Raw genomic sequence first — 26,827 nt, 5'->3', positions numbered from 1 at the left:
TTTCATATCCGTGCTGAAAGCCTAAAGACGCATTCAGTAAGTGTAAAAAATGTGCGTGTGTGTGTTCCTGCAGTAAATGTCACCTTTATTTTTATACCGTTACTCTTCAGGCATTTGGGGTCAGTAAGGTTTAAAATGATTAAATTCTTAAAAAATGAATTACCTAAACTTATTACCTAAATTATTTAAAGTGGCTTGCTTTTATTCATAAAGGATGCTGAATTAAAAGTGACAGGGAGACTTTTTATTGTAACAAACGATTTAGACAGTGGCTGTTTGCACTGGATGTTATTCACTATTGTAAAAATAGCTGAATTAATGCTGTTTAGACAGTGCAGCTACCTACAGATTATATAATAACTGTATGCAATAATAACTAATTGAGTGTACATTTTAATTCAGATTATTAAATGCATGGGACAATAAAGCCCTCTCTACGCCTCCAGTAGCGCCGCATTCTAACTGCATTCAACGCGGCAAAATACAAGCGACGTTACGAGTCAATCAAATACCGCAGCCAATCAAAAGCGTCCGGGGGCGGGCTCTCTGTGAACGTGCAGCGCGCGCAACAAAACACATAAATTCATAAACTAATTTACAAATATTAAACATTTTAACATTATTAAGCGCGCTTGCCGAGTGACCGATGCCATCTCTGTTAAGGAACACACTCGTCGTTTCGCGGTGAGTTCGTAGTTTGAACGTATCTTTGGTTCAAGTAGTTTTCAAGATCTGAGGCTAGCTATGTTTTTAGTGCGGTTATAAGGCGACTTTCAGACTCGCGTTAGACACGTTTAACTTTGAATTATTGTCTACTGCCATAGTTTGCATGTTGTTGTTTCCGAATTAGAAAGTAAACTCAGATTAATATGTGAAATAAACATTTTATCGCGCGACGCCACGCCGCCGCAACACGCGATAAAATGTTTATGTCGTTAGGATGTAGGCTTAACCCTAATTTTCATCTTTTCGATTTTTTACATACATTTATTTTAGAAAATAAATGCCGTCCGGACATGATATAAAATTTAAAAATCATAAACACACACACGTGTGTGTGAATAGCCTCTGCCAACAAGGCGGGCTGTTTGAACTTAGTGTCAACAGTAAGTTAAAGTAAATGCATCGCACTTTCCACAACAATGTCAAGCAGCACGACTGTTTTGATCATTTTTATTAATAAAAACTGTTTCCGGAGCAGCAAACCTGAAGAGTCACGTGACAACGGAAAACGTTAGAGGAATAAATTCAGTTAGCGTGTATTTAAACGGAAAACCGTTATCTGCGTTTCAAAAATAACGTTTCACAACTATTAAAAACGAAAAAATAAGAAAATAAAAATGGCGTAGATACCCTGTAGTCTGATGTTTTCAATTTTGGATATAGTCTAAAATGATATTGACAGATGAAATCATCAGTGATGTTTACAAAAACGAGCACGCCTCTCTTTGAAGTGATATTGATGTGAACGGCGTCTCTCTGCTATACACTAAAGCGGCAAGATGTGGGATGAATGTATGCTTAACGTGAGAAATTAGCAACGGAGAGCACAAAGGGAGAGCGAGGTGGAAAGAGAGAGAGAGAGAAAAAAAGCGAACCGACTGCCGAGTGGGCGACAAAATCGTTTCGCGACCCACTTTAACCGTTTGCCGTCAGCCTGTGGAAAACGACAACGGGCTGTTTTCACCGTGCCGATGGACGTTTGATTTTTGCGTCTTTACGCGTTGTCCGATGTCACGGTGAAAACATCAGGCGCTATTAATAACAGCCCGCTGAAGGCACCGCCAGACCAAAGGAATATCTCTGTTGCCATGGAGTCCAGAGTTGATGACATCACGGGGCATGCGTTACTATGAAAGAAAGGCTGCTGGTTACTGAGGAAGAGGGGGGTATCGTGCACGTGCATCAAACGCGGCTGACATAAATGTGGCTTTTTTTCTTTTTTTTTAGGTTTGTGCGAATTATATCAAGTTTAGATTACCAGAGCTTTTGGTATGTAAGCCAAAACCCTAACCTGTCTGTTTGGATGTGCCATTAACGCGCCTTGCTTCGGTAGAAGTGCCATCTATTAATCAAATTAATGCTTCACAACGTTGCACGAGGAGGTCACTAATGGAAAAGCTAACGCTTCTCGTCTCCCACGCTTAACGGAGAGCACCGAGTGCAACAATTAGACACACTCGTGCGCCAAAGACATTGCCATCATTCAGTTTACAGTAGGGGATCCACCGGAAAGGGGTCATGTGACGCGCGTAGCTTTAAAGGGATCGTCGGAATGAAAATAAGCAGATACATTCAGTCAAACGATTTGCCATCGAAATTCAGAAACGCACACCAAAAAAGCTGTTTTGGAGAACCGTTCCTTTCTAAAAAAGTGAAGGTTGACGCAGACTAAGAGCTGCCGCGGTACACAAATGCCTTCTGAAGCCGTTTGATATAGCTTTATAAAGTGATCTGGTTTAAAACAAACTCTCTTAACGGTCGCTAAGTCGATATACTTAATGTACATCTGTGTATTTGTGTGGTCTTTGGAAAGTGTAGGCCCGAAAATGTTCGTCCAATCAAAAAGTTCGGTCTGAATGTTGCGATAGGCTGTCCTGCCCGCATTTGCATATTTCATTTACATGATACGGGTTTCAGTAAAACATCAGTGAACTGCGGTCAGATGGGATAAAAAACATTTTTCCTGTCCTGTTTTGTAGCCTGTGCTCTTCAGTTGCACGCACAAATACGATAATGGCTTGGGTTTATGTGGAGATTGTTTTAAGTTCACTTTTAAGTTGCTATTTTTTTTTTAATCAATGAAAATTGATGGCTCTCAGTTATGCTGTAATGTTGAACGGTTGTATTTAATGGTTAGACATCAGTAGTATTGGTATCAGCAAAGAGTGTGTTCCCTCATAAAAAAAGATGCCATTTAATCTTATCTTAATATTTTTTTGCAATATAAAAGTATATTTAAAAACAATAATGTTATTTAACGTTGGTTTTAAAAAGAAAGGTGTAGTTGATATTTCCGTTTAAATTGATTATTGTATTTGTCTTTAAACCCGAGGAAAGACAAGTGGCATTCATCTTGTGCTAAATAAGGTGCCTGACACTCATTGTGTACAGGGCTGGAACAACACTGATAAGACTCTTTATCGCTGCGCCGCTAACTGATATTCACAAACACACACGCACTAATATATGTAGAACGGAGCACTACAACAATGTTCGTTCTGCCTGTTCTCTGCACAACAGCAGTTCGGCTCATTTATGTTTGTCAGCAATGCAGCAGTCCCCCTCAAGACATCATTTTTTTTTTTTCAGCTAAAAATACGCCATAATCTTTTCATCTTTTCTTGTCTTGTTCTTCCTCCACAGGCAGCAAATCCTCACACAAATAGCCCTCGGAACGTCATCCCTGACCTGAAGCTGAAGGAATGAGAGAGTTGGACCTGCTCTGTGGTTTGAAGGGGATTTGAAGATGACGTGCAGCCAGGAAAATATTCAGGTGAGCACAAATACCTCAAAAAATGTAATTGAGCACCTTCTAGTTACAAAACATAACGTATTAGATTAGCCAAGTTTTTGATTTATACATGCTGCTTGGCCTAATAGCTTAACTGGCTTATATAATATATATATATATATATATAATTTTATTTTATTTAATTTTATCTTTTTCTGTAGACAACTATATAAAACACATTTGGTTTAATGACACCGACATTTAAAACACACATTGTATTCCGCGTTTTAGTTTCAATCTCCTAGAAATGTACATCCCTTTCTTGTCATGAAAAAAACCCCAGAAGTGTACTATGGATTTCCCCAGTTTAACAAAACCATAAGCACCAAAAAGCTGCAGGTAATTTTCTATATCTTCCTCTACTGGCCCCCTGGCTCGTGACCTTTGTTCATGCCAGGTTTTCTGGATGATTCCCTGGAGTAGCTTGTAATCTTCAATGTTTCCATTTGCTCAGCTACGGATCCAGCAACTACACTTGATAGCGTGCTTTTACTATAAACAGGTTAGGAAAATACCACCCCGAGTCTTATCTGAGGCAACCGGGGGCTATAATTGTCTGAAGCTTATATTAGCACACTGATTTCATTACTTTTTTTTTTTCTTGGCAGTCGGTGAGCCAGTCATAAAGTTAGCCAACGTTTTAGCAAACTCTCATTCAAGTCTGGCTCCGTGTTTATTTGGAACTCCCATTTTTTTATGATCCAGTCAGTTCCTGGTGGATAAACAAAGCTCCATTGTACATTTATATTCCCCGTTTCATTTGGAAAGACACTTCACGCAGTACAATAAATTGTACAATAAATTTTTTGTGTGCTAAGTACATATATATATACAAACACACATATAATCAAAGTGATGACCAATCAGCAAGTAGCTGTTTCACTTAGAAGTTGTGACATTTTGTCTTTCCACTTCTCCCATTCATAAGTACTAGAACTGAACTGTCTTTGTATATCTACACTCTGATATCTGATTATATAAACATCCCAGAGACTCCAAAAACTATTAGCAGAACTAGATCTGTTCCAAAACCAAGTGATGTGTCTCTTTGCCTACTATATTGGCAGAAGACTCCTGAAAGACACACACAACTCACACTAAATTCATCCAGGATGTTCTTTCTTTCTTCAGTTGAAAAAGTTTAGGTTTTTGAGGATTTTTCTCAAAAAAATCATTGGGAGTCACTGGACCCAAATTGCAGTTTTAATGCAGCTTCAAAGGGCTTTATATGATCCCAGCCTAGGAACAAGGGTCTCATAAAGCTAAACGACTTTTCATCAATTTTTAAATAAAAAATGTATATACTTTCTAATCACAAATGCTAATCAGAAAATATCACACTTGGTTGGTTTTTCATCTGTTTACTTAAGTAGGGACGGGCAAAAAAACTAATTTCAGTTTCTCCTCCAACTTCAAAAAGCGTGTTTGATTTATTTGCAAATTAGCTTTGTAAACACTGGGTTGGTACTTCCCCCGACATCGGGTTATGGGTTAGATGCAGCATATAAACGGCAACCAATTCTGTATTATATGCAAACTGCTTATTATATGCACACCAACAAATTGTGTATCATATGCATGTATAAAACTATAATTTGTACCTTTAAAGTCCATGTCAACGTGATATTGTCCATTAAAGTCCATTAGGCTGTAAGGAGTGAAATCCTGGAATGTGTCCTAAAAAAAACGTAATTGCTTTTAAACGAGAGCATCCCAAATTTGGACTTTTGGAAAAACACTTTTTGCTTTTCACTGAGATGATCTGTTTCACAGTGAGGCCAAGCGAACAGTGCGATATTCAAATGAGCAAAATTGCATAACGCAAACTATATTGGGTAAAATAATTTTGAAATACTCTAAACTATTACCATCCACGATACTTTTTGGCACTGAACAAAATGCACATTTATATTCTGTCAGCCATTCGGATTTGAGCTTGCCGCAGGACATTTTGTCATTGCTTTCTCCACATATCATACATGAGTTTCTTTCTCAAGCCAGTGAGGATGACAAAGTCTACAAAACATGTATAACTCAGGAAGTAAATGCCTTTTATTAGCAAAATAAGGGAAATGAGTGTACAAATGTTCCCCCAATATGGAGAACACACAGACAAAGGTGGCAGTTTTTTTTCAAAATCAATCAACAGTATCGCTTGCCTCAAATGTCTGTTTGCAGACATTATCATATTGTTTTTTGTTTTTTTTTTTTTCAATGAAATCCCAACCCCTTCTCAGTCTCTTCATCTCTCGATGGCGCATAATTCTCCGAGCGGTAAGCCATTAAAATGGCGGCCAGTGTCTGATGACAGGTGCTTGAGAGACCGATTTCAAGTCCTGTATGTGGAGCGTCTCAGCGCTTGACAGCTGAACAGGACTCATCTCCATCTGAAGTGGCTGTTTGGTCTACTCTTGTTGCCATGGAGACCCAGAAGGTTTGGACCACCGCTCACTGTTAACCATTAGCTTTCAATACATCAGCGTATATATATATATATATATATATATATATATATATATATATATATATATATATATATATATATATATATATACAAACATACACACACAAAACAGATACACACACACTCTCACTCTCTCGCTCTCTCTCTCTCTCTCTCTCTCTCACACACATGCTCACATTCGATGCATATGAGGATTTGTGCTCTCAGATTGGTAATATCCAGTATGAAATTTTTTTGACGTTGGAGAGATATTCGGCAGGCAAACCCAAGCAAATGGACAAAGACCGCAGAAACGCATGCGAAGGCACGAGAACCAACAAACCGGATGGAGAAGCACAATCTTCCTCTCTCCCCATAGCAACAACCGCAAAGGCAAACCCCCTCCCCAAAAAAATAATGTAACATTTTACAAGTAAAGGGGAACTCCTGTGATGCAAGAAAGCAAAATAAAAAGAAATCCCTCGTTTAAAATAAACAAACTTTTGTCAGGGTGAAAGTAAACAGCATGGCTGCAACAGCAACGACTGTACGAACATTCGACACAATTCATTTTTAAATGCTACGGTTTAAAATTTCCAGAGACGAAAACCATAAATAAAGCTGACAAAGTGGCGTAATGTACAGCACTTGTCCAAGACCAGTTTTCTCCGTACTTGGTCTTGCAATCTTTCTCCAACAAAATGCACATCAAAGCTGGCTTCAATTGCACCTAAAAAGAAAAAAAAAAATTTCATATATATATTTTTTTAAGGGGATTGCTAGGTGTATGAATTTACAATATTCAGATATACGCGTTTGTTCTGTAGTGTATATTTCATTATTGCTCCAGGGCTAGTATGTGACTTCATCTGCATAATGAACGTCGATTGTTTTGCATGTAAACACACGTGGCACCTAGCTGATTCTCACCAGATACATGCCAGCTTCTAGAAGAGTCCGCAGTCCTTCAGGTTGTTCTTGATGATGACATCGGTCACCGCGTCAAAGACAAACTGCACGTTCTTGGTGTCGGTGGCGCAGGTGAAGTGAGTGTAGATTTCCTTGGTATCTTTCCGCTTATTCAGATCTTCAAACTGACACTGAATGTATGCGGCAGCCTCTTCGTATGTATTTGACCCTGTGAGATGAACGGGACATATTTTCAGTATGAGGAAATCATGTCACTAGTTCCTGTGACATGCAATAACAAGCGTAATATATATAAAGGATCACAGAACGTAATTTTTAAGGTTATTATTATTATTATTATTTTTATTATATGTGACCCTAGTTATTTTTTTAAGCCCAGACAGCTTGGTTATTTTATTTGTTTGTATTTAATATTTTTTTACCCAGGTGCTGGGTAGGTTTTCTGTAACTAAGCTGCTGGGTCTTTTTAAGCCAACAATATTATATTTTTTTAAACAGTAGATGATATAAAACAACCCGGCATGTTTAGTAATAATATTTAATGGTTCAAAATAACACTGCAAGAGTTAACCGATAACTGGGTTGCAAATTTTTTTGGAATGGTATCATAAGTAGTATGGGTATATTTGTAGCATAGTCAAAAATATGTTTTTATGCCAAAAATCATTAGGATATTAAGTAAAGATCATGTTCCATGAATATATTTAGTAAATTGCATTCTGTAGATATATGAAAACTTAATTTTTCATTAATAATATGCATTGCTGAGAACAGCTTTAAAGGCAATTTTCGCAATATTTATATCTTTTTCACCCTCAGATTCCAAATTGTCACATAATTGTATCTCAAACAAATACGGTCCTATTCTAACAAACTATACATGAAGAGAGTATTTTCTTCAGATTTCAGATGACGTATAAATCTGTGTGTGTGTGTGTGTGTAAAATCCAGTATTGAGGTCTGCTGACCTGCGTATTCTGGGTAGCAGATGGTGAGCGGGCTCTTCTTGATTTTCTCCTCAAACAGATCCTTTTTATTGAGGAACAGAATGATGGAGGTGTCCGTGAACCACTTGTTGTTGCAGATGCTGTCAAACAGCTTCATGCTCTCATGCATTCGGTTCTGGAGAAAAAGCAACAAGTTGATGGAACGTAAGAAATTAGGACTCGGCACCTTGGCTTGGAAGTATCTTTAAACGCCATGCCATATTACACAATAACATGCACAGTCTACTCGGTGACCATTTAATGACTGCATGCCGAGCTTTGTATCGAGTTTCCCTTTAACCCAGCTCAAAAGCTTGATTTCTGGAATATAGACTGGGGGTGGAGATGCGCTTCAGCCCTCTGCCATTTACCATTAAATAAATCAATACCCGCTTGCAAACCCTTAATAAAGTAGGACTCTAACCGAATCAATATCACGTTGACATGGATTATATGATAAATGTAGGAGTCAGGCTTAATTTACCCCACACTCACCCTATACACACTCAATTGTGTATTTTTTTTTAATAACAAAGTATTTTTGTACCATCTCTTCATCTTCGGCCAGCACCAGGTCGTAATCGCTCAGCGCCACACAAAAGATGATGGCGGTTACACCTTCAAAACAGTGGATCCACTTTTTCCTCTCCGATCTTTGACCACCGACGTCAAACATCCTGAAATACATGACATTTTAAAATGGTTAGCAAGTTTCTGTAACTCCGTTCGTAACTTTAGCCTTGCTACGTTATTAAAGGAGCATTCGAGCTGAAATGAAATGATTGATACATAGACTGTGCCCTGCAAAAAACAGTGTAGCTTCAACTCACAATTACTGTAAGAGTTTGTTGTTAGCTTGCTGTGATTCACTAATAAGCATACACATACAGAGCATGTACACAAATACTGAGTTGGACAATCATACTTTAACTCCATTGCTAAAAATGGGCAAAAAACTGACAATATGTACTACTTCTTCCTGTTTGAATCAGAGTGCAAAAATGTTACATGGTGACACTTCTCTATTTGTCTTTTTCCGCTTCTCTTTTTTATCATTCTTGCACATGATTGCAGTCACACAGTATACTTTGACAACAAAACTCAATACAAATATTAAGAAGTAGCTCCTAATGGTTCAATCTGTAGATATGCAAATGCATAACCAACTATGTATAATAAGCATACTTCATTGTGGTGTCATATATATATTATTAAAGGAATAGTTCACCCAAGAATGAAAATGCTGTCATCATTTACTCACCCTTATGTCCTACTCTGTTACGTTGAACACAAAAGAATTACAAAGAACCACATTGACTTACATAGTAGAGAAAGAAATACTATATGGAAGTCAATGTGGACCATCCACTGTTTGATTACCAGCATTCTGCAAAATATATTATTTTATGTTAAACAAAAGAAAGAAACTCAAATAGGTTTGGAACGACATGAGAGTGAAGTTTGGGTGATCTGTTCCTTTAAAGTTTATTTTTGGTAACAACTTATTTTAGTTGTTTATTAGCATGCATATTACTAGAATATTGCCCATTTATTAGTAGTAATTAAGGACATATTAATGCCTTATTCTACATTCCTAGAAATAGTTTCTTAAATAAATAAGCTTGTTTTTTGTCCAAAATATATTTTATTTTTCTTGCGACTCGAAATAAGAATATATTCTTGGCAGTTTTGAAATAAAGCAACCTGAAGTTCTCACTTGAAGTGGAGGTCTTTGAAAGTGAAGTGTGTCTCGACAATGCCTGTGGTTTTGACTCGGGTCCTCAACACATCCTGCTGAGTGGGTATGTAGGTGGCCTGCGATATTCTGTCTAAATCGTTCAGGTAGCTGTGGAGATACAACAGGAAGGAAGGGGTTAGTTCAGATGAAATGAGTTTTGTGGTTTAAGTAAATCTCTCAGCCTGCCAGGGTTTCTCACGAGACTGGAACAGGGGTAGACCGGCAATCCCTGGGTGGAGATGATCCCCTGCTAAAACAGATTTTTTACACACACACACATACACATACAAGGCCGCTTAAACAATTACACAACAGTCAGCAGGGCCGTTTCCTGAAACACAAACAATGTGCCGTAACGTCTGCCCGCTTTATATGATGTTCACGGCCCTGACTAAAATGGTGTGACAGAGGCCACAGTTTAGCACGCGATTTGGTAATGCTTAGTAACGGCGTAAACAAAAGCAAAACCCCTTTACGCACTCGCGAATAAACAATGGAGACATTACCACAAACGCATAAATTTACATAGAAGCTCTGTTCCACAACCCAGCGATCTGCCCACTTACCAACAGCCGCGTTTCTGACGCAAATGCCTTTCTAAAAAAAGCATTTCATTTTAGATTGTCAAATATATTTAAAAAAAAAAATAAAAAGCAATCCCGGAATATCCCTCCACAAAAACAAAAAGGAGAGAACAGAACAGCAGATATAGATATTTTTAATACTCAAATGAGCCATTCGTTACTGGAAAGTACAGCTGATACCATAGTTTTATTGATAGCCAAACTAGTTAATAGTGAGAGTTGAAAGTGTTACCAATGATTAAATATTATGCTTTTGCCTTTTATTCATTAAGAAAAATTGTAATGAATAGAGATTTTTATTATTTTAGTATTATGTCTAACAAAGTACTAAAATAATAAAAGGTTTTAGGTTACAACGCTTTTCCGCTAAAGCCTGTGTATTACGGTATGGAAACTTACGGGACTTCCTGGCTGTAACAGGCTTGAAAAAACGACAGTCATCATAAATGGAAGGATCAGAGACAATATAGATTAATATATAAAGATCATGCATGTAGATTGTGTTTTGACCATTTTAAATCTATTCGGGATGAAATGGATGGAGATGGAGATCATACGGAGTAGCAAGAATCGGATCTTAAACTAAATTGTTACCATAATAATAATAAATATTCATAATCCTTATTTTTTTACATACATATTTCATCCTAGTTATTATATATATTTTATTAAATATATATAAAAGTGCCTCCTAATAAAATGACTCTTTATACCTGAGATTCTGTACCTAGCGTAGGACAAGTGCTTAAAACATAAATGAACGGAAAAAGAAATAATACAAAATTGGTTCTACTTGTAAGTATTTTCCCAAAAAACAAGATGGAGCTTTTCAGATCAGATGGTCATGATGTTCTATTCAGTGTACAGAGCCTGTTTGATTGACTATTGTGAATGCTGGAACAAACTCCAACCACAGATCTCGAAAGTCTTTCTGTACGCTATAAGCCATAGGTTACTTAACATTTTACTCATGTGAGAGGACGACGTGTCTCAGCACCCTCCAAACCACCAAAAATAATAAGCTACAACGTTAACCTTGCGACAGACTCCATTGTGCAGAGTGAGAATGCTTTTCTTCCTGTTTTTTTTGCACTTGCATCGTAATGACGTAAGCGTGCTGAGGCCTGTTCAAGTGCGATGTGAATGCGATGCAGAGGGGAGGGGGGGCGTTCACGCATAGCAAGTCAACTGTGTCTAATAGTAGACAGTAGATGGTTACTCAGACACACAACGCACAGTTGTACGAGAACAGCAGTTGCATTACTATCTGATTAAGGGAAACAGGAATTTTTGAGTACACTACATAATTGTTATCGGTAATTGCTATCTTTAACTCCTTTATCTTTAGCAACGGTTTGATGCAACATGAAACTTTACCACGCACCCACATATATTTGCATGCTTCAACTGTAGCATGTGACACACTTTCTTCTGTGTATTTTTCTCAACGTAGTAAACGCGTGGCCTAGTCTCGGACAGGCGGGTTTTCCGAGTCGAGTGTAGCGGCATGTTCTAGTAAGCAGGCAGCTACAACGGGGCAAATATTGACAAGCTCGTTCAAGGCTCAAACTGTGAGAGTCTGGATAGGGTAAGACGGGAGATCTCGGCGTACCGGATAAAGCTGTTTGAACTTGCTGTTTTGGCAGAGGCTGATGTTCAGTAACCGAGAAAAACAGAAGGGGAGGGCACTAGAAAACAGAAGGGGGGAATGAACGGATGAGCGCCCAAAAAGGTGAACGGGCTGAGAGAGATAGGAAGGGAGGATGGTATGTGAGGTAGACAGATAAAGAAAGATAAATAAAGAATGGCTGTGGAGGACAAAAACAAAAAGAGGTGATTCATCTCCGTCCCAACTAGGTGAAACGTGAAACAGCTCAGCAGAGAGCAAAATACTGTGTGGCGTGATAAAAAAAACCACACAGCTAATGAGGACTTCAAGGCATGATATGTTACATATTTGATGTATAATAGGCAGCTGTGTTGAGCAGAATTTTCGACCAATGAGATTTTGATTTGGGCGAAGCAATTAAAAAAAAATCATATTACAAAAAAATCAGACAAAGGGCAAAAGACTGTACTTCACAGCTTCACTGAAGGAAAGAGTTACAGTAATTGAGTTGAGCTGGAATTATTGAATTGTGTTATGTAAAAACTGTATACAGCTTTATATACAAAATACAAAAGAAGCATTATCTTATAGCCCACTGTAGTTCATAAGTTAACATAAGAGAAAATTAATGGGATTCCTACAAGTAGAACCTGACTTTGTGACCTTGGACAAAAAAAAAATCACACAGATAATCTCCAACAAGAAGGTTTTTTCAATATAAAGAATATCAGAATATCCACTTTAAATCTGTTGTAGACAGTGTAAACAAGATGAGACAATCGTCACATATTGTAAGAGTTAAATTATGCATATAAGTATAGCTTATAATTCGCTTTTTTTAAGAATTTTTTAAGACATGTCCAACTTAAACAATGCATTCTTAAACTCTAGGAGAGACGCAGATTACTGGGGTCATTATCAGAGATGCTGAAGTTTCTGCTGCTCTCCAGTTGAAATATTAAAAGAGATCTCGGTTGTGATTTTTCTTTTTCCTGTGGGGTGATTCATTGCTTAGTGCTTTACACTTCACACTTGGTTAGGATGTGGTGTAAGGTGAAACGGAGGACATATGCGAGAGACAGGAAAACAGAACGGAGGCTTAAATGGTTAGAGCAAGACAAAGATACCCACTATGCTGCAGAATCATTGAGCTGGTACTCTCTGGATCGACTGAAACAGGCCTGCACTCCTCCGTCTTTCCACAAACGCTTTATCACTCCAGCCAGCTCGGCTGTCATGAAACCCTCCTCAGCACTACCCGCCAACACAAACAACTGCCTCGCATCATCCTGAGACACAAAGAGACAACAGCAGATTTTAATTTTCCCATGCATTCAGTTATCATTAGCCGTGTTTCCATCTGCCTATGTTGGATGGATGCACATCAATTCTAAAATTGCGCACAATTGAGAAGGATAAACTGTTTGTCCGACAAAAAAATATGTGCATAGACTGTGATAGAAACACTCTCTGTTATTAAAGTATTTCTGTATAAATGTCTTTCATGACTGCTTTCCTAAACATCAGGCAGCCATCTCTGAAAGCAATGACTGTGTTTATTTTGTTTTGTCTGCTCGCTCTGAGGTGTCAGTCATTTATTGTATATAAAAAATTATATTGTTCAGTGGATATTCAAATATTTAGTGCCAGTTCATCAGAAAGTAACAGTTTTGTTACTCGTTTTAATGGAAACTGTGCTTTATTTGCTTTTTTTTTTTTTTTTAATGCGATATTCCAAATTTTGTGCATACGTTAAATTAGCATCTTTATATGAGTATTTCAGTCATTGCACATTTGAAGCCAATTAATTTCATTGAACTTTTACGCGCCATATGGACGATTACAGTTTGTCCCGTTCATTCACATTCGTATAGTGTCTGTGAAGTGGGCTGAAGGCGACATGAAGGCCACCAATCCTGTGACTCACCGCTCGCGCTGCATCTCCAAAATCGATCTTGAGTCGCCCCATGGCACGAATGATGGCGATGATAGACTGAATAGTGTTGCTGTAGACAACAGCTTTGTACTGTTTGCACTCCTCCTCCGAGTAGCCTGCCTCATGGATGATTCTTTATAAAGAGAAACGAGCAACCAATAAATAATATTGAGCATAAAACATGAAGCGAAGTAGAAAGTGAAAACAAGTCACTTACTTCATTTGTTTGACTATTGTGCTTTTCCCAGACTCCCCAGCACCTGTCAAAGAGCAGTTGAGTAAGAGTTAGCTTATCTGTCTACAAACAAAACAAGTAGCGCAAGCGTCTAGACATAATACATTTCAAGAATAACAAAATGAGTTCATGTACGAGCCCCACAAGGCGGAAAATTAAAATGAAAATAAAATAAAAAAATTCAAAAGCCTTTGAAAGTTTCTGTTTGGTGCTTTGTTTCTGAGAAGCCCCCGCGTGAATTTTTAAAACCCTGCAGAGCGATGTAGACAAGATACTGAAAATGCGTTCTAACTCTTTCATTATTGCCTATGAATATTTCATTAACTTCTCAGAGTGGAGGCTGAAGGAATAGTTCATCCAAAAATGTAAATTTTCCCACATTTACTCCCAGCACATATGGCTTTCTATCTTCCATGAAGTAGTTTTTAAAGAATCTTTATGGAGTCAAACAGTAGCTGCACCCATCTATTTTAATTAGACGGAAGAGAGCAGCACGAACATTGTGCTAAACATCTCCGTTTGTGTAGAAAGAAGGCCATGCGCTTGACATAAGGGTGAATAAATAAAAAGCTGAGTAGATAAAATCATTGGAGCACACCTACTGGTCCAGTCCCTTGCATGTTCACAAATGTGCACTGCTGGTAAACTCTGTCAGCTCCTACTGCGACATTGATTTATTCAATAATGGCTCCACTTATAGAATCCAATTTAACCAACCAGCTTATCTACTGGGACGTCGTTCCCTGGCACTGAGACAGAAAACTCTACCGCTGTTTGCGCGCGCCGTCTCGATGCGAGCAGAAAAAGCTCCACAGGGTTAAATGCACTTGTAAAACAGATTTTGTGTACTTTAGTTCAAAAAGGTGTTTTTGCATTGATATCGCACAGGAGCAACCGTCTCTCAAACTTCTGAGTGAACTGTTCTTAAAAGAACCAGTTTTCTTCTGTGTGAAGAACATTTAGCGTAAACTTAAAGGTTCTTTGCAATCACAGATGCCAATAAAGAATCGCATTTTGGTACAGGGCTACAATCTGTTCAACCAACAGCTAATGGAAAATTTGTTCTTCGGTACAAAAAATGTACATTTTATTCGTCAGAACTGACTTTTAATGGTTTGTCTACACTTTTAAGCAGAGGAAATTCACCACACCACCGCATTCCTTTCTGATATTCTTGCTTGTATTATGCAAATGTTACCAATTTGAAATGGTCAAGGTGCTTTCAAAAGAGGCTTTTGAACATTCCATTAATATGCACGCAAATATGTGCTTAGAGCACACAGTCATGTGTATTTAAGTGTGTACAGCTCTTTGCCAGAGGCTTAGGGCTTGATCAAAGACCGGCATCTGATAAGCTTATTATGGGTTACAATGGAAACCGTAAGTAAGTGGATGGTGACCGATCAACTTGTAAGGGCTCAAGAGTGTGGAAAAATGATTCGCCCTTTTCAGCACAATAGAATCAAATAATAGACCTTCACGTCGTGGACAGAAATAGTTCTAGTACAACACAATTCACATAATATTGATGAATACAGGGTTTTATATATACAAATAAAACAAAATAAAGAAATCAAATAGAAAAAGAATCTGATTTCTTGGACACAGTAATACATTTTAAGTTATTATTTATACTATATTTACTATTTATAGTACTTTTCCCTTTTTAAAATGTTTACATTTTATCTGTCATATTTTCAGTTTTTAATCAAATTATATCCAGTTATGTAGTAGTTGTCTAATATTTAATATTTAAAATGTACATAATTTGTAAATAATTCTATATAGCTTTTGTTTCGTTATATAACATTTTCTTTTAATACATCAATTGAAAATAGTCAGTTCAGTCAAGAAAACATTAGATTTTTAGTTTTATTTCAATTACATAAACTTGATTTTTAATACTTTTAGCATACTGTAACAATTCAACAACAATTCATTTAATTACATTTCTGAAATACAATTTGACTGGATCTTTGAATAAATTAAGATAAAAAAAGTGGGTTAAAACACACCCTTGTGTGTTTTAATCCCTGTTATCTGTGTGTAAAATCAGCTCCTGCCATGGAAAACAAAACATTTAATTTCTATCCAAATGTTTTTAAAAGCTAAAACATTATTACACCTGTAACGGAAGAATTCCGACAGGCTGCGGTGGAATATTAAACCACCGAGTCGGAAAATAGAGGCGTGTGTTTTTCTAACAAGAAACTGTGTTATGAGCAGCGCTAGAAACAGCCCTCCAGGGCTAAAGCAGCCTGGGAGAGATCTTAATAAAGCAACCACAAAACACCGAGAAACGTGCCACCGGAGAAACAAGGTGCAAGCCAGTTTCTATTGGTGAAAATGAACTGTGGAGGAGCTGTGAGCCGTGGCACAATTACACTCATCTAGCTTTTGTCCCTTTGACACATGCGAACACATGCATCTGCACACGCGCATGCTCCAGTCCGAACACTGCCATAGCAACCGGCCCTGTTTCTGAGGACACGCTGCCAAAGAGGGCTCGGATACCTGATGGGCAGCGTGTCAGAGAAAAGAGCGTATCGCTCATATGCATGCGTTTCCAGTAATGCATGATAATCCCGGGTTTGTCATAGTAACTTGCTCTCGGCTTCCTGCTGATCGTGCGCATGAAGCGCGTGTCATTTCATCGTGGCCGATAAACCTCTTCGGTTTGATCGTAGTTCCTGGCGGCCCGTGTTGTGCGGTCAAGGGTCCGGTTGTAAATATACGCAGTTTAAATAGAACTGTAATAATTTGTTGACATGAAATCATCAAAAATCAGTCGTTTACTTATAACAGAAGATTTTAGCTGTGCATTTTGAGATCAAAGCGTCTCTTGGTTAGGCGTTTATCTGCATGGTGCTAAAAAAATGACTACAGTACTAAATAAATATCAACATTGGCAAATATCGATTTATTAATCTACACCTGGCTGGTAATTCATGGCTTCCTTCGGTGGACTGAACGAATCAAGCGGTTCCTCGCATGCAAACACCCATCATGACACACTTGAACACCTTGTAAGCTTACAAATGAGGTAAAAATGTTGGGACGCTGTGAGCGAGCCTGCTGAGGTGTGATAAACAAATGTCGACACATTCTGGAATTACCGTTTCCTTCTTCGGTGTTTTTTTTTTAGCTTGTATTTCACCCCAAAATGAAGAAGCGTTTTTAATTTTGCAGTAAAAAAAAAGTATTACAAAAAATGAATACATTTTACATTGCCTCGGACACCTCTTGTGTGGTAAAAAGCATTCAAATACCATTAGTTGTAACGTTAAAATAAGTGATCTTCCAATGTATAAATATTTTCTTTTACGATCCAATTCTCGCTACACCAACAAACCATTAACTGTACCATTACTAAACCATTTCTGCTTATTAATAGTAAGGTGGTCGTTAAGTCAAGAATTAGGGATGGAGATTATTACTAATAAACAGCCAATATGTTAATAACAGGCCTGTTTGTATTATTAACACTGGTTAATGTAAACTAGCTATGTGTTTTTAGAACTGGATAAATTTGCTTTAACTTAATTTGCATTTTTTTTTTTTTTTACGCCATATACTGTAGAAAATGCGCATTCATTCACTTTTTTCTTTTGTTCTGTGTATGTAAATTATTTCAAATAAAACATGTGCAGGTAATAATTAAGACTCGATTTAGTGTTGTAGTTTTCTTTTTTTTTTTTGGTTATGCTTGTTTGCTTTCTTTTGCGTAAAGGAAAAAAAAAAAAACACGATCTTTTCTCCTCTTTCTTTATTATGCATACAATTCATTTCACCTCAGGCATCATTAAAGTACATCTGGTCTTTTCATGCGATTATGTAAGCCACTCAGCGTCGAGATAAATCACGAGTATTTTTCCTTTGATTATCCTACTATGAAACGGTTTATGAATAGCGTCATTTTAATAACTGATAGCAGTAGCGGGATTAAAGTTCGTCACGTTTCACAAACACCATCTCTGCAAACTTTCATCAAATAGAAATTCTAGCAACCTTCACGTTTTCCAAACCCGTATAAACGTCCTACGTTGAACACACACACACACACACACACACTTAGACTTTCTGAACCTCTGAGGATCCCTCTCCCCCTTTTTGTAGTTAGCAATCGATAACCGGCTTGCATCACTGCCCTATCTGTGAAACACAACTCCAACGTGTCTCAATGCACTGACACCATGTGACAACTCTAATGCAATGCTTTGTCACACTGCCCGGTCTTATTAGATTACAGCAAACACACGCTCCGTATCGCATTACACACTTCTAATGAACCTACATGCAGATGCATTTTCACATCTTGTTTTTGCAGGTGGGATCTGCTAAGCCATCTTTTGTAAATATGATCTTGTAATGAAACAGAATTGCTAGAGTAAACAAGGTTTATTTAGGTAGAACCGGCCCTTGCCCTATTGGGTCAGTGCTAGATCTTAAAAAAAAAAGTGTCTGTGACAATTTTCTAGTTAGCCAAGTAAAATTATGGTAGCGCTTTAGAATAGGGAGCAATTTTCACTATTGTCTAGTTGCTTCTTAATATGCCTATTATTAACACTTTCACTGTTTATTAAAACTGATAAATGCAGAACACAGTCTACATTACCATATTCTGCTTCTCCCGATACCTAAAAACTACCATTTTAACTAGTATTAAGCAGCAGATTTGGAGTTTATCGAGGCAAACGTCATAGTTACTGGTTTGTTCATTGCGAAAATTGGATCAAAGTGTGAGCAAAACTATTTTACCGGCTGACACAGGTTTCATTAAAATTGCATAAACGATCTCACAATCTTGGTAGCATCAGTTAAAATGTTTATTATAACTATTTTTTTGTAAAGAAAACGTAACATTTAATGGACAATAGTTAAAAAAATGCCATTTTAAAATACTTCCATGTAAAAATAATAAACATGAAAAACATTAAAAAAAAAAAACCTTATCATCGGTCAAGTTAGTTTATTGCTTAAACACAGCGATATTTGGAAAGCACCCCAGAGCCATGGTGTTTACTAACAGCTGACTAAATGGGAAAAAAATGACACTTCTCCTTTAAATCCCAAAGCGCACTCTACTGCAGCTACTCTATTACTTTCAGTAAGGGCTTAATGTAAACATTGACCTGGCAGGGAGCTAGGTGAGTAGACACCTGTAATTGGAGAGACTCCTTCAGAAGCAAGAGAAGAGCAATAGAAAGGACACATTATTTTAATTATGTCTCACCACAGAGGCCTGTAGCCCAGAGGGACTTATCAGTGCACCCATCCAGGGGAACGACGACGACAAAGACAGAGCCTCTCAGACGCATGCATTTCTGAGACAAAGAGTTTCTTAGATGACCCCAGATGAACAGTCTGTTCTTTCGGAGCCCAATAAAATCATGACGCGCACACTAATTTGAGCACGTAAACACCTAACGAGGATTAACAATCTCATCTGGTATTCCCAAAACATCTTCTGCTGAATTCTCAGCTCTCGAAACACACCGACTCATCACAGGACGCTCGCAGGAATTCTTTCAATTAGAAACTTGTTGGGGTCGGGTTCACTTTAAAGTCAAAATGCGATGGATTTCTGCGCTGAACTGGATTTTTAAAGAGAAAGACCTTGATTAGGTCAGGAATAAATTAAGGACATTTTAAAAAGACTGCGTTACAGTAACCCAGAATGCCTAAAAGTGACGACAATCAATTAAAACTTTGATGTAATTAATCTGTTTCTGTAATTTATCATGTTTATAAATATGCTCATACAGTATATATGTATATATGTCCATCACTGACGTTTGTTTAAAACTCCCTACTGTAAAATTCCTTCTGTGTTTGATGGAAACATCAGGTCAAACTCGGTGCTGATTTTAAAAAGCATTACAGTAGCGGGCAAGTGCAAAACGCTCATATGTTGTAGCGCCGATGTTAATTTATTGAACTGACCTGTGAACTTTCCCTCCGATGACATCATTGGAATTTGAACGGTATGCACGTCAAAGCCTCTTAAAATCCCTCGAACCACAACGAGCCCAAAACCGATCTGTGCTTTCACTCACCCACACATACTACTCTATAACTAACTTTGCAAAATTACCAAGTTGAAAAAGCTTTTTCATGACTGATACAATCTGCCCTAAAGGCACTTCTTGATTCCTTGCGTTTTTCATTAAAGGGGATATTTAAGGGTAGGGTGATGCATCACTGCAGTGCATGTGTGTGTAAGCGATCAAGAGAAAGATGGTCTGAGGTTTACATGGTTTGCAGACATTAGTGCTGCAACATTAGGCCCAGTCAGTTTGTTTTCACCCCCGTGGCTCCAAACGCCACACACACACACACACACCTCCGCTGAGACCAGCTGTCCGGCAATCAGCTGGGTTATCAGGCGTGAGCTTCAGGTTATGATCCGCAACACGCCACACCCCGATCTCCGTGGTGCACAAACACTAGTCATTTCCTGCCAAAAGCTGCTAAAACAACGTCTAGTGAAAATCAGCCCAAACACCAACTGGGAAAAAAAAAACAAATCACTGGAGATTAGACCGATGCATGTCAGCCAAAAATAAATAAATAAAAAAATCTATCGGTCAGCATTTAGCAAATTAGATATTTTCTGCCAAAAGCTGTACTCGTTTGGCTTCTGAACAGTTATTTTAATTTTCTGTAATCATCCAGGGCTGTTAATAGGCTAACCTTTGTTTTTGTTTTTAAATATTTTAAGAAAATACCGTCTCAAACTGATCATTACCAGGTTATAAAATTTTACCTACATATAAACTATAATAAATAGTCAGTATATCGTCAATATAGCAAAACATTTTATTTCCTTTTTTTGTGATAACCAACTGAAAATGTGTTACCCTGCTCATTAGTTATATTATTATTGAATATCATAATATTCAATAACATTTAAATATTGTTAAGTTTAGGTACGGGTAGGATTAGAGAAGCAGAATACGATCATGCAGTATATGTGCTTTATAAGTACTAATAAACAGCCAATATGTTAATAATATTCATGCTAATAAGCAGCCAGTCAATAGTGATAATAGGTCCCACATACTAAAGTGATACCAGTTTTTTAGCTGTTTATTATTATGATGTGAGATTAAAAATACTTCACTGACCAATCAGAGTCAAATATTCCAAAGAGCTACGTCATCAACAACATATCCACCCCTGACCGTCTCATTTAGATATGAGAATAAGACACAAACAGCTGTATTCGCTTCACCCCAGATCTTGTACTCATGACGGATCACTTTCATATAAATCTACAAGATTATTGGCCACATACGATCTCACATCTTGCTTCGGAAAATTACGACACGGCTCTTTTTCTCTAATGGATCAGATTTGAAACATTGTTGGATCTTATCGCAGTTGAAGCGCCTATTGAAACGCTCATTTTAGCAACGCTGAGCGATAGCTTCGTGGCGCGAGTGTCGGGAATGCTAAACCACGTCAGGTGTCAACGAACCCTAGCCTGGCACTACGGCTGTGTTTTAGACAAACACACGAAGTCACCTCCATGTGCTGGTCATTTCAGCAAACCAAAGAGGCTCTCCATATTTAATGCTCTGAGAGAGAGAGAGTGTGTGTGTGTGTGTGGCTTCCTTCCTTTCACCAGACTCCATCGGTGCCAGTGTTCTGGGTAATTTGAACGCATTGAGTTTGTGTGTGTGTGTGTGTGTGTGTGTGTGTGTGTGTGTGTGTGTGTGTGTGCGTCTGCCTGTGTTGCCTGGAGACGAGCGGCAGCGTTTGCGATAGCATCTCTCTAACATCTCGGTGGAAGCGGCGTGCGCCGAGGTCAGGATGACTCCAGACAGCGCGGCTTGAACATAAAATTAGCGATTAATGCAGCAGACGCGCTGCGAGAGACGCAAATGATGTATCTGTTGCCTGGCGTCGGTGTATCTAGTCATCTTTTTCTTGCCTTTTCACACTCGCTCTTATCCTGTGGCCCCTGAATGCATCGCTGAGTTACGCGTGTTGTGCTAAGAGATGAAAACGGATAAATGTTTCTTTTAATTCGGCCGGTCCTATTATGCTAGCCTGACTGCCGTAAACCAGTATTGATATTTTAGCCCTGTTTTATAGCAGGAAAAATAAATTGCTCATATATATATATATATATATATATATATATATATATATGTGTGTGTGTGTGTGTGTGTGTGTGTGTGTGTGTGTGTGTGCATTAGGATTATTCCATTAAAATTGTAAGTATATTATTTAAATTAAAAAGCAAAACTATGAATGGTATTGTAATGTTATACTAAAGATAACCTGTAGAAATAAAAAAAAAAACACACATCTTAAGCACACAGAATGAATGGACTTTAAACGATTAATTGGCACTTTGTACAATTACTTATTAATCATTTTATACAGTTATGTTTTAATGTATCTGTCCTTGTTTTTTTCCAGTGACAACTATATTTAGATTTTTGTTTAACATTTATTTACATCCTAATTATTTTAAATATATTAACATTTCCCAATGAACCGTGTTTTGGCATGCGAACCTCTTCGGTTTTACATTCATTCGATGCCGTAAAGACCCCAAAATCGTCTCTCTGTACATCTCCTCAGGCGTCTCCTTTATTTTCATTGGTGTTAGCTGATCTTGTAATTTATCTGATCCAAATTCTGGCCCAAGGTGGCTTAAAAGTCTCCCACGGTCCTTACTGTTGATTCACAGGCAGGGGTTAGTTATGGGTAGAGTTTAGGATTAGTCGGGATAGAGGGCTACCTTTAAGGGGACTGGTTAGTTCTGGGTACGGATTAGTCCAGAAGTCCCCCACCCATCACAATTTAAACTCACGAACCAGGACGCGCTCCTCTTAGTCCCAGATGTGCGTTTAATGAATCACGAGCGTGTGACACGTCAGGAAACGCGCAGACGCTCGGTTGCGAGACACGCGATGATCGCATCCACCGTCGTTTCGCAACAGGGGCCGAATGAAGCAACAGGTCGCCATTGTCAGACCCCTCCCACACGCGAACCCGTCCCCGCCGCCAAAGGAGCCTTCAAAAAATGCGCTTCCGCCCGTTTAAAGCCCCTTCCAGCGTCGGCGCACGGGTTTGTTTTGAGTGCACTGCGACGGTCCTCCGTGACGGCTCCCCGTTACTTCGCGGCCGTCTCGCCCGCTGGGGACGATCGATAATTCCCTCGGTCCAGATCTCCTGTCATTAATAATTGATACTCGTTCTGAACGGAGTGAAACGCCGGCTATCTCGCCAGTTCTGTAAACGATATAAACACCGTGAGGCTGACGGGTTGAGCAGCCCCGAAGGGTGGACGTCAAAAGGGCAGCCTAACGTTACCGCGCAACCAAACTTTCCGTGACTTTTTTTTTAACGGCGAATACGGCGTAATAGAGTTTGGGCGAGCGCGCAATGCCGTTAGAAACAAAGAAACGGGACACTTTAGGCCTCTCGTAGATGTATGTTGGATTGTTTCTTACCGAGCAGCAGGAGTTTGACCTCTCTGGCCGCTTTCTCTCCGTCGTCTCTCAGGTTTCTGTCGATCATCTTACTCCTCTCCACCGCCGCCTTATCCTCGGTGCTTAACGTGCAGCCCATCCTCGCGACGATCCGAACCGTTTAAACCTCACGCGCAGTATTCAACATGCACCAGCCCTCTCTCCGGAAAACCACACGCCCTTCTTTAGAAAAGAAAAACCAAGGAGCGAGCGCGAAAAAAGAGGCTCTCGAGGATCGAAAGGTCGCCGGTACGGTCTGGCTCTCGCCTCGGTGGTTCGAGACTGCGCCGGGGTTTTGTGTTGTTTCCGCCGTAAACGTCTTCAAGGGGATGAAAAAAGATCCGTAAACGCGTCGCGATCCGTTCCCCAGCGCGTCAGTGTTCACGGGCACGCGCCGCTTCCTGTTCGCGAGCGTGCGGGCGCGTCCGCGTGCCTGGGCGGGGGGTGCGCGCTTGGCCTCAGCATCATGAACGATGCGGGCGAGCATCTCTTGGCGCACGTGCACTTTTCGTTTTCGGGGGGTTTACTCTACTCTAAATTAATTCAGAAACCTTCAGCAAATGATCATTAAATAGGACGAGAACTGATTTTTGACATTCATCTTGATAATGTCGGATTACTTTGATTAGAAAGTCCATTTCTATCAAATTGTTTTAAGTTAAATTTAAGTTCACGGCCATATAATTCCAGTTAAGGCTGACTATTTACTGAGCAATAATTCATTTTATTGTAAAATAAAATGCATTAGTTTTGAAAGTTTAAAAAGATTGCATTAGCAATATAGAATAAAACACTAAGCAAAAGTGAGTTTCTGAATAATTTTTGGTCCCAATTATTATTTTTTTTTTCACTTTTACTGGTAGTCCACTGTATGTGAGCTTACTTTATTTCTGATATATTACTGCGGTAAAGATCTCGGCTGGAGTTAAGTTGTCTTAATGACTTAAACGAACCTGCCTTAACAGTTACTTGTTTAGATTAAAATATTTCTTGTTTCTGGCCAAACAGTTACATGGTTTTAGATGATCCAGTATTTTTGTGCTTCATCTGTGTTTTCTCTGAGTTAAGCTTCATGTCTTAAGCCTTTTGCTAATTAGTTTCTGACCTCTAATTTATCAGCATGATGGATATTAATGGATAGTTTACAGTTTCCTAGCAATTAAAAAGTGAGCCTTTTAAAAAAATGATTGGATTAATGGGTTAATTAGTTTATTTTGAGCGTAAAAGCCTGATATATCAATATGATGCAAAACAAAACACGCATATGGAAACTTTCAATAAACATGCAAAGGTTTAATAAACACACACGGACGCAAAAACAACAAAACAATAACTCAACTCTGCTACAATCAGGCCTCAAGTTTGTGAAACACAACAAGGGTGACCGTAAGCAAACTGACAAGGGAACGTACACCAAACACGGCCACTAAATCAACAACAGAGTACATAAATGAGGCAAGTGGTCAAACAATGCAGCCATATTAATTATTCATGCTCCAGTGCATGCTGGGAAGAAGGTACATGGGACCAAATCATTAAACCCTTTTTGTAGGCCTCTTTGAGCTAGAACATGAAAACTTACCTGCTCTTCTTTAAAGATTATAGTATATCTGCAAATGAGTAGATATGCTTTAAATAATAGAACAGTACAGTAGTATATATATATATATATATATATATATATATATATATATATATATATATATATACAGTTGTTGATTTTTTTTTTTTTTGTATAATTAAGTAGTAACCACACACTTAAAATAATCATATTACAGATTATATCGTTTGAATTTGTTTATTTTACATATTTATTTTATAAATAATCTAAAAATCATTTGCTAGGCAACTCTTCCCTTTTTGGGGTCAGTTGGTTTCTATGTAGTCTTCTGTTGTTGTGTTTTCTCAGGAAGCAGATTTCTGCTTTAGGGACATGCCTTATTCAGCATAACGTTAGTCGATATATCGTTGATTCATTCGAAAAGAGGATATTGGCAGCTGTTGCGGTAAACTGTTTAAATATGGTAACATAAGTGACTTTTTAAATGAATTAAGTGAATTTATGAATGAGGTATTTTTTTCCCATATTGTTGAATGCGTTTTTATGCATGCTCATGTATTTCTCTTCTCTTCTCTTCTCTTCTCTTCTCTTCTCTTCTCTTCTCTTCTCTTCTCTTCTCTTCTCTTCTCTTCTCTTCTCTTCTCTTCTCTTCTCTTCTCTTCTCTTCTCGATGCTAGTGTGACAACAGACCATATGTCCCAAGGTCAAACGAACCGTGGCCACACCTCACTGCTGACGATCCCGCATGGCTTGCAGAAAGAGCCTCGAAAATCATTACGCCATCACTCCTCAGCCTTTTAATATGCGAGCGCGACTGTAAAGTTAAAGCCGATAAATTAGGCCGGCGACCTCAGACCTTACAGTTGCTTGGAGAGCTGCTGGGAAAGCACAGCTGCTTTGACTGAGCATTTGCATCGGGTCTTCAGGGGTTACCACACCGCGGGCACACATTTACATGGCACATGAGGCTATTACAGCTTGCATGCAAAGTCTGTTACTGTCTGCCGCGGTTCTACGGTCCGGTGAGGACACGAGCTAGGTGGTGGGACGGCAACAATCACGCGTTTGTCGACACGATTAAGCTGAACACAACGTGCTATTTAGAGATGCACGTTTGTCAGTTCAGCTAATACGTCTGTCATTATCGACACTGACTTGTTTTACCGAAATAATGCACTTTAAAATGCATTTATCGCCATTTATATTCATTAACATAAACTAACAAGGAACAGTATGTCTGAAGCGTTTGTCAATCTACGCCATGCAAATTTCAGCGTTTACCAATAAGCTGCTTTTTTTTTAAATATTTACATCAGTGCGCCTTGAACTAACATAAAAAAAATAGCTAATTGTAATGTATATTATTGTAACACGAATTGATAATATTAGCTAATGAGACCTCGTTTTGAAGTGTCATTTAAAGCATTTGTAAAAGTAATCATGAATAATCGTTCATAAAAAGGTCAAACATAATAATGCGCACAGAGCGTATCTCAACAGTGGTGACGGATAACAAATGTTTCTTTATGTTACAAATAAATCATTCAGGCCGCTATGCTAGCGATAATAGTTATGCGGACACTAATATAGTTATTAGACTATTATACTGTGTAGACCTGCTGTTTTATGGCAACAGTAACTAGGAAAAGTTAAGCTACATTTTATGCAACTTACCAACAAGCACTAAATTGACAGCAGCAGTTGAACACTGCCCTCTAGTGCCTTGTGTGTGTATATATATATATATATATATATATATATATATATATATATATATATATATATATATATATAAGCTTGCGT

At 38.3% G+C, this 26,827-nt stretch overlaps 1 protein-coding gene and 1 long non-coding RNA gene across 2 annotated transcripts; one reads left to right on the top strand and one right to left on the bottom strand.

Moving 5' to 3' along the window:
- The first annotated feature begins 556 nt into the window (after positions 1-556).
- LOC122342677 lies at positions 557-26,571 on the top strand. The gene is made up of 3 exons (XR_006250628.1): positions 557-684; positions 3,367-3,496; positions 25,702-26,571. It is a non-coding gene; the product is annotated as an uncharacterized LOC122342677 (long non-coding RNA).
- On the bottom strand, positions 5,549-23,872 carry gnai1 (guanine nucleotide binding protein (G protein), alpha inhibiting activity polypeptide 1). Its single transcript, XM_043236689.1, has 9 exons — positions 23,446-23,872; positions 13,958-14,000; positions 13,732-13,873; positions 12,936-13,093; positions 9,591-9,719; positions 8,421-8,550; positions 7,856-8,009; positions 6,888-7,095; positions 5,549-6,687 (listed from the first exon to the last, which is right to left on the bottom strand). The coding sequence occupies exons 1-8, from the start codon at positions 23,561-23,563 to the stop codon at positions 6,905-6,907; spliced, it is 1,065 nt and encodes a 354-aa protein (XP_043092624.1). The 5' UTR covers positions 23,564-23,872; the 3' UTR covers positions 5,549-6,687; positions 6,888-6,904.
- Positions 26,572-26,827: the final 256 nt, after the last annotated feature.

This window comes from Puntigrus tetrazona, chromosome 4 (assembly GCF_018831695.1).
Source record: "Puntigrus tetrazona isolate hp1 chromosome 4, ASM1883169v1, whole genome shotgun sequence".
In the NCBI taxonomy this organism is placed as follows: Eukaryota; Metazoa; Chordata; class Actinopteri; order Cypriniformes; family Cyprinidae; genus Puntigrus; species Puntigrus tetrazona.
The sequence above is the reverse complement of the archived record's forward strand: the minus strand, read 5'-3'. Positions and strand labels throughout refer to the sequence as shown.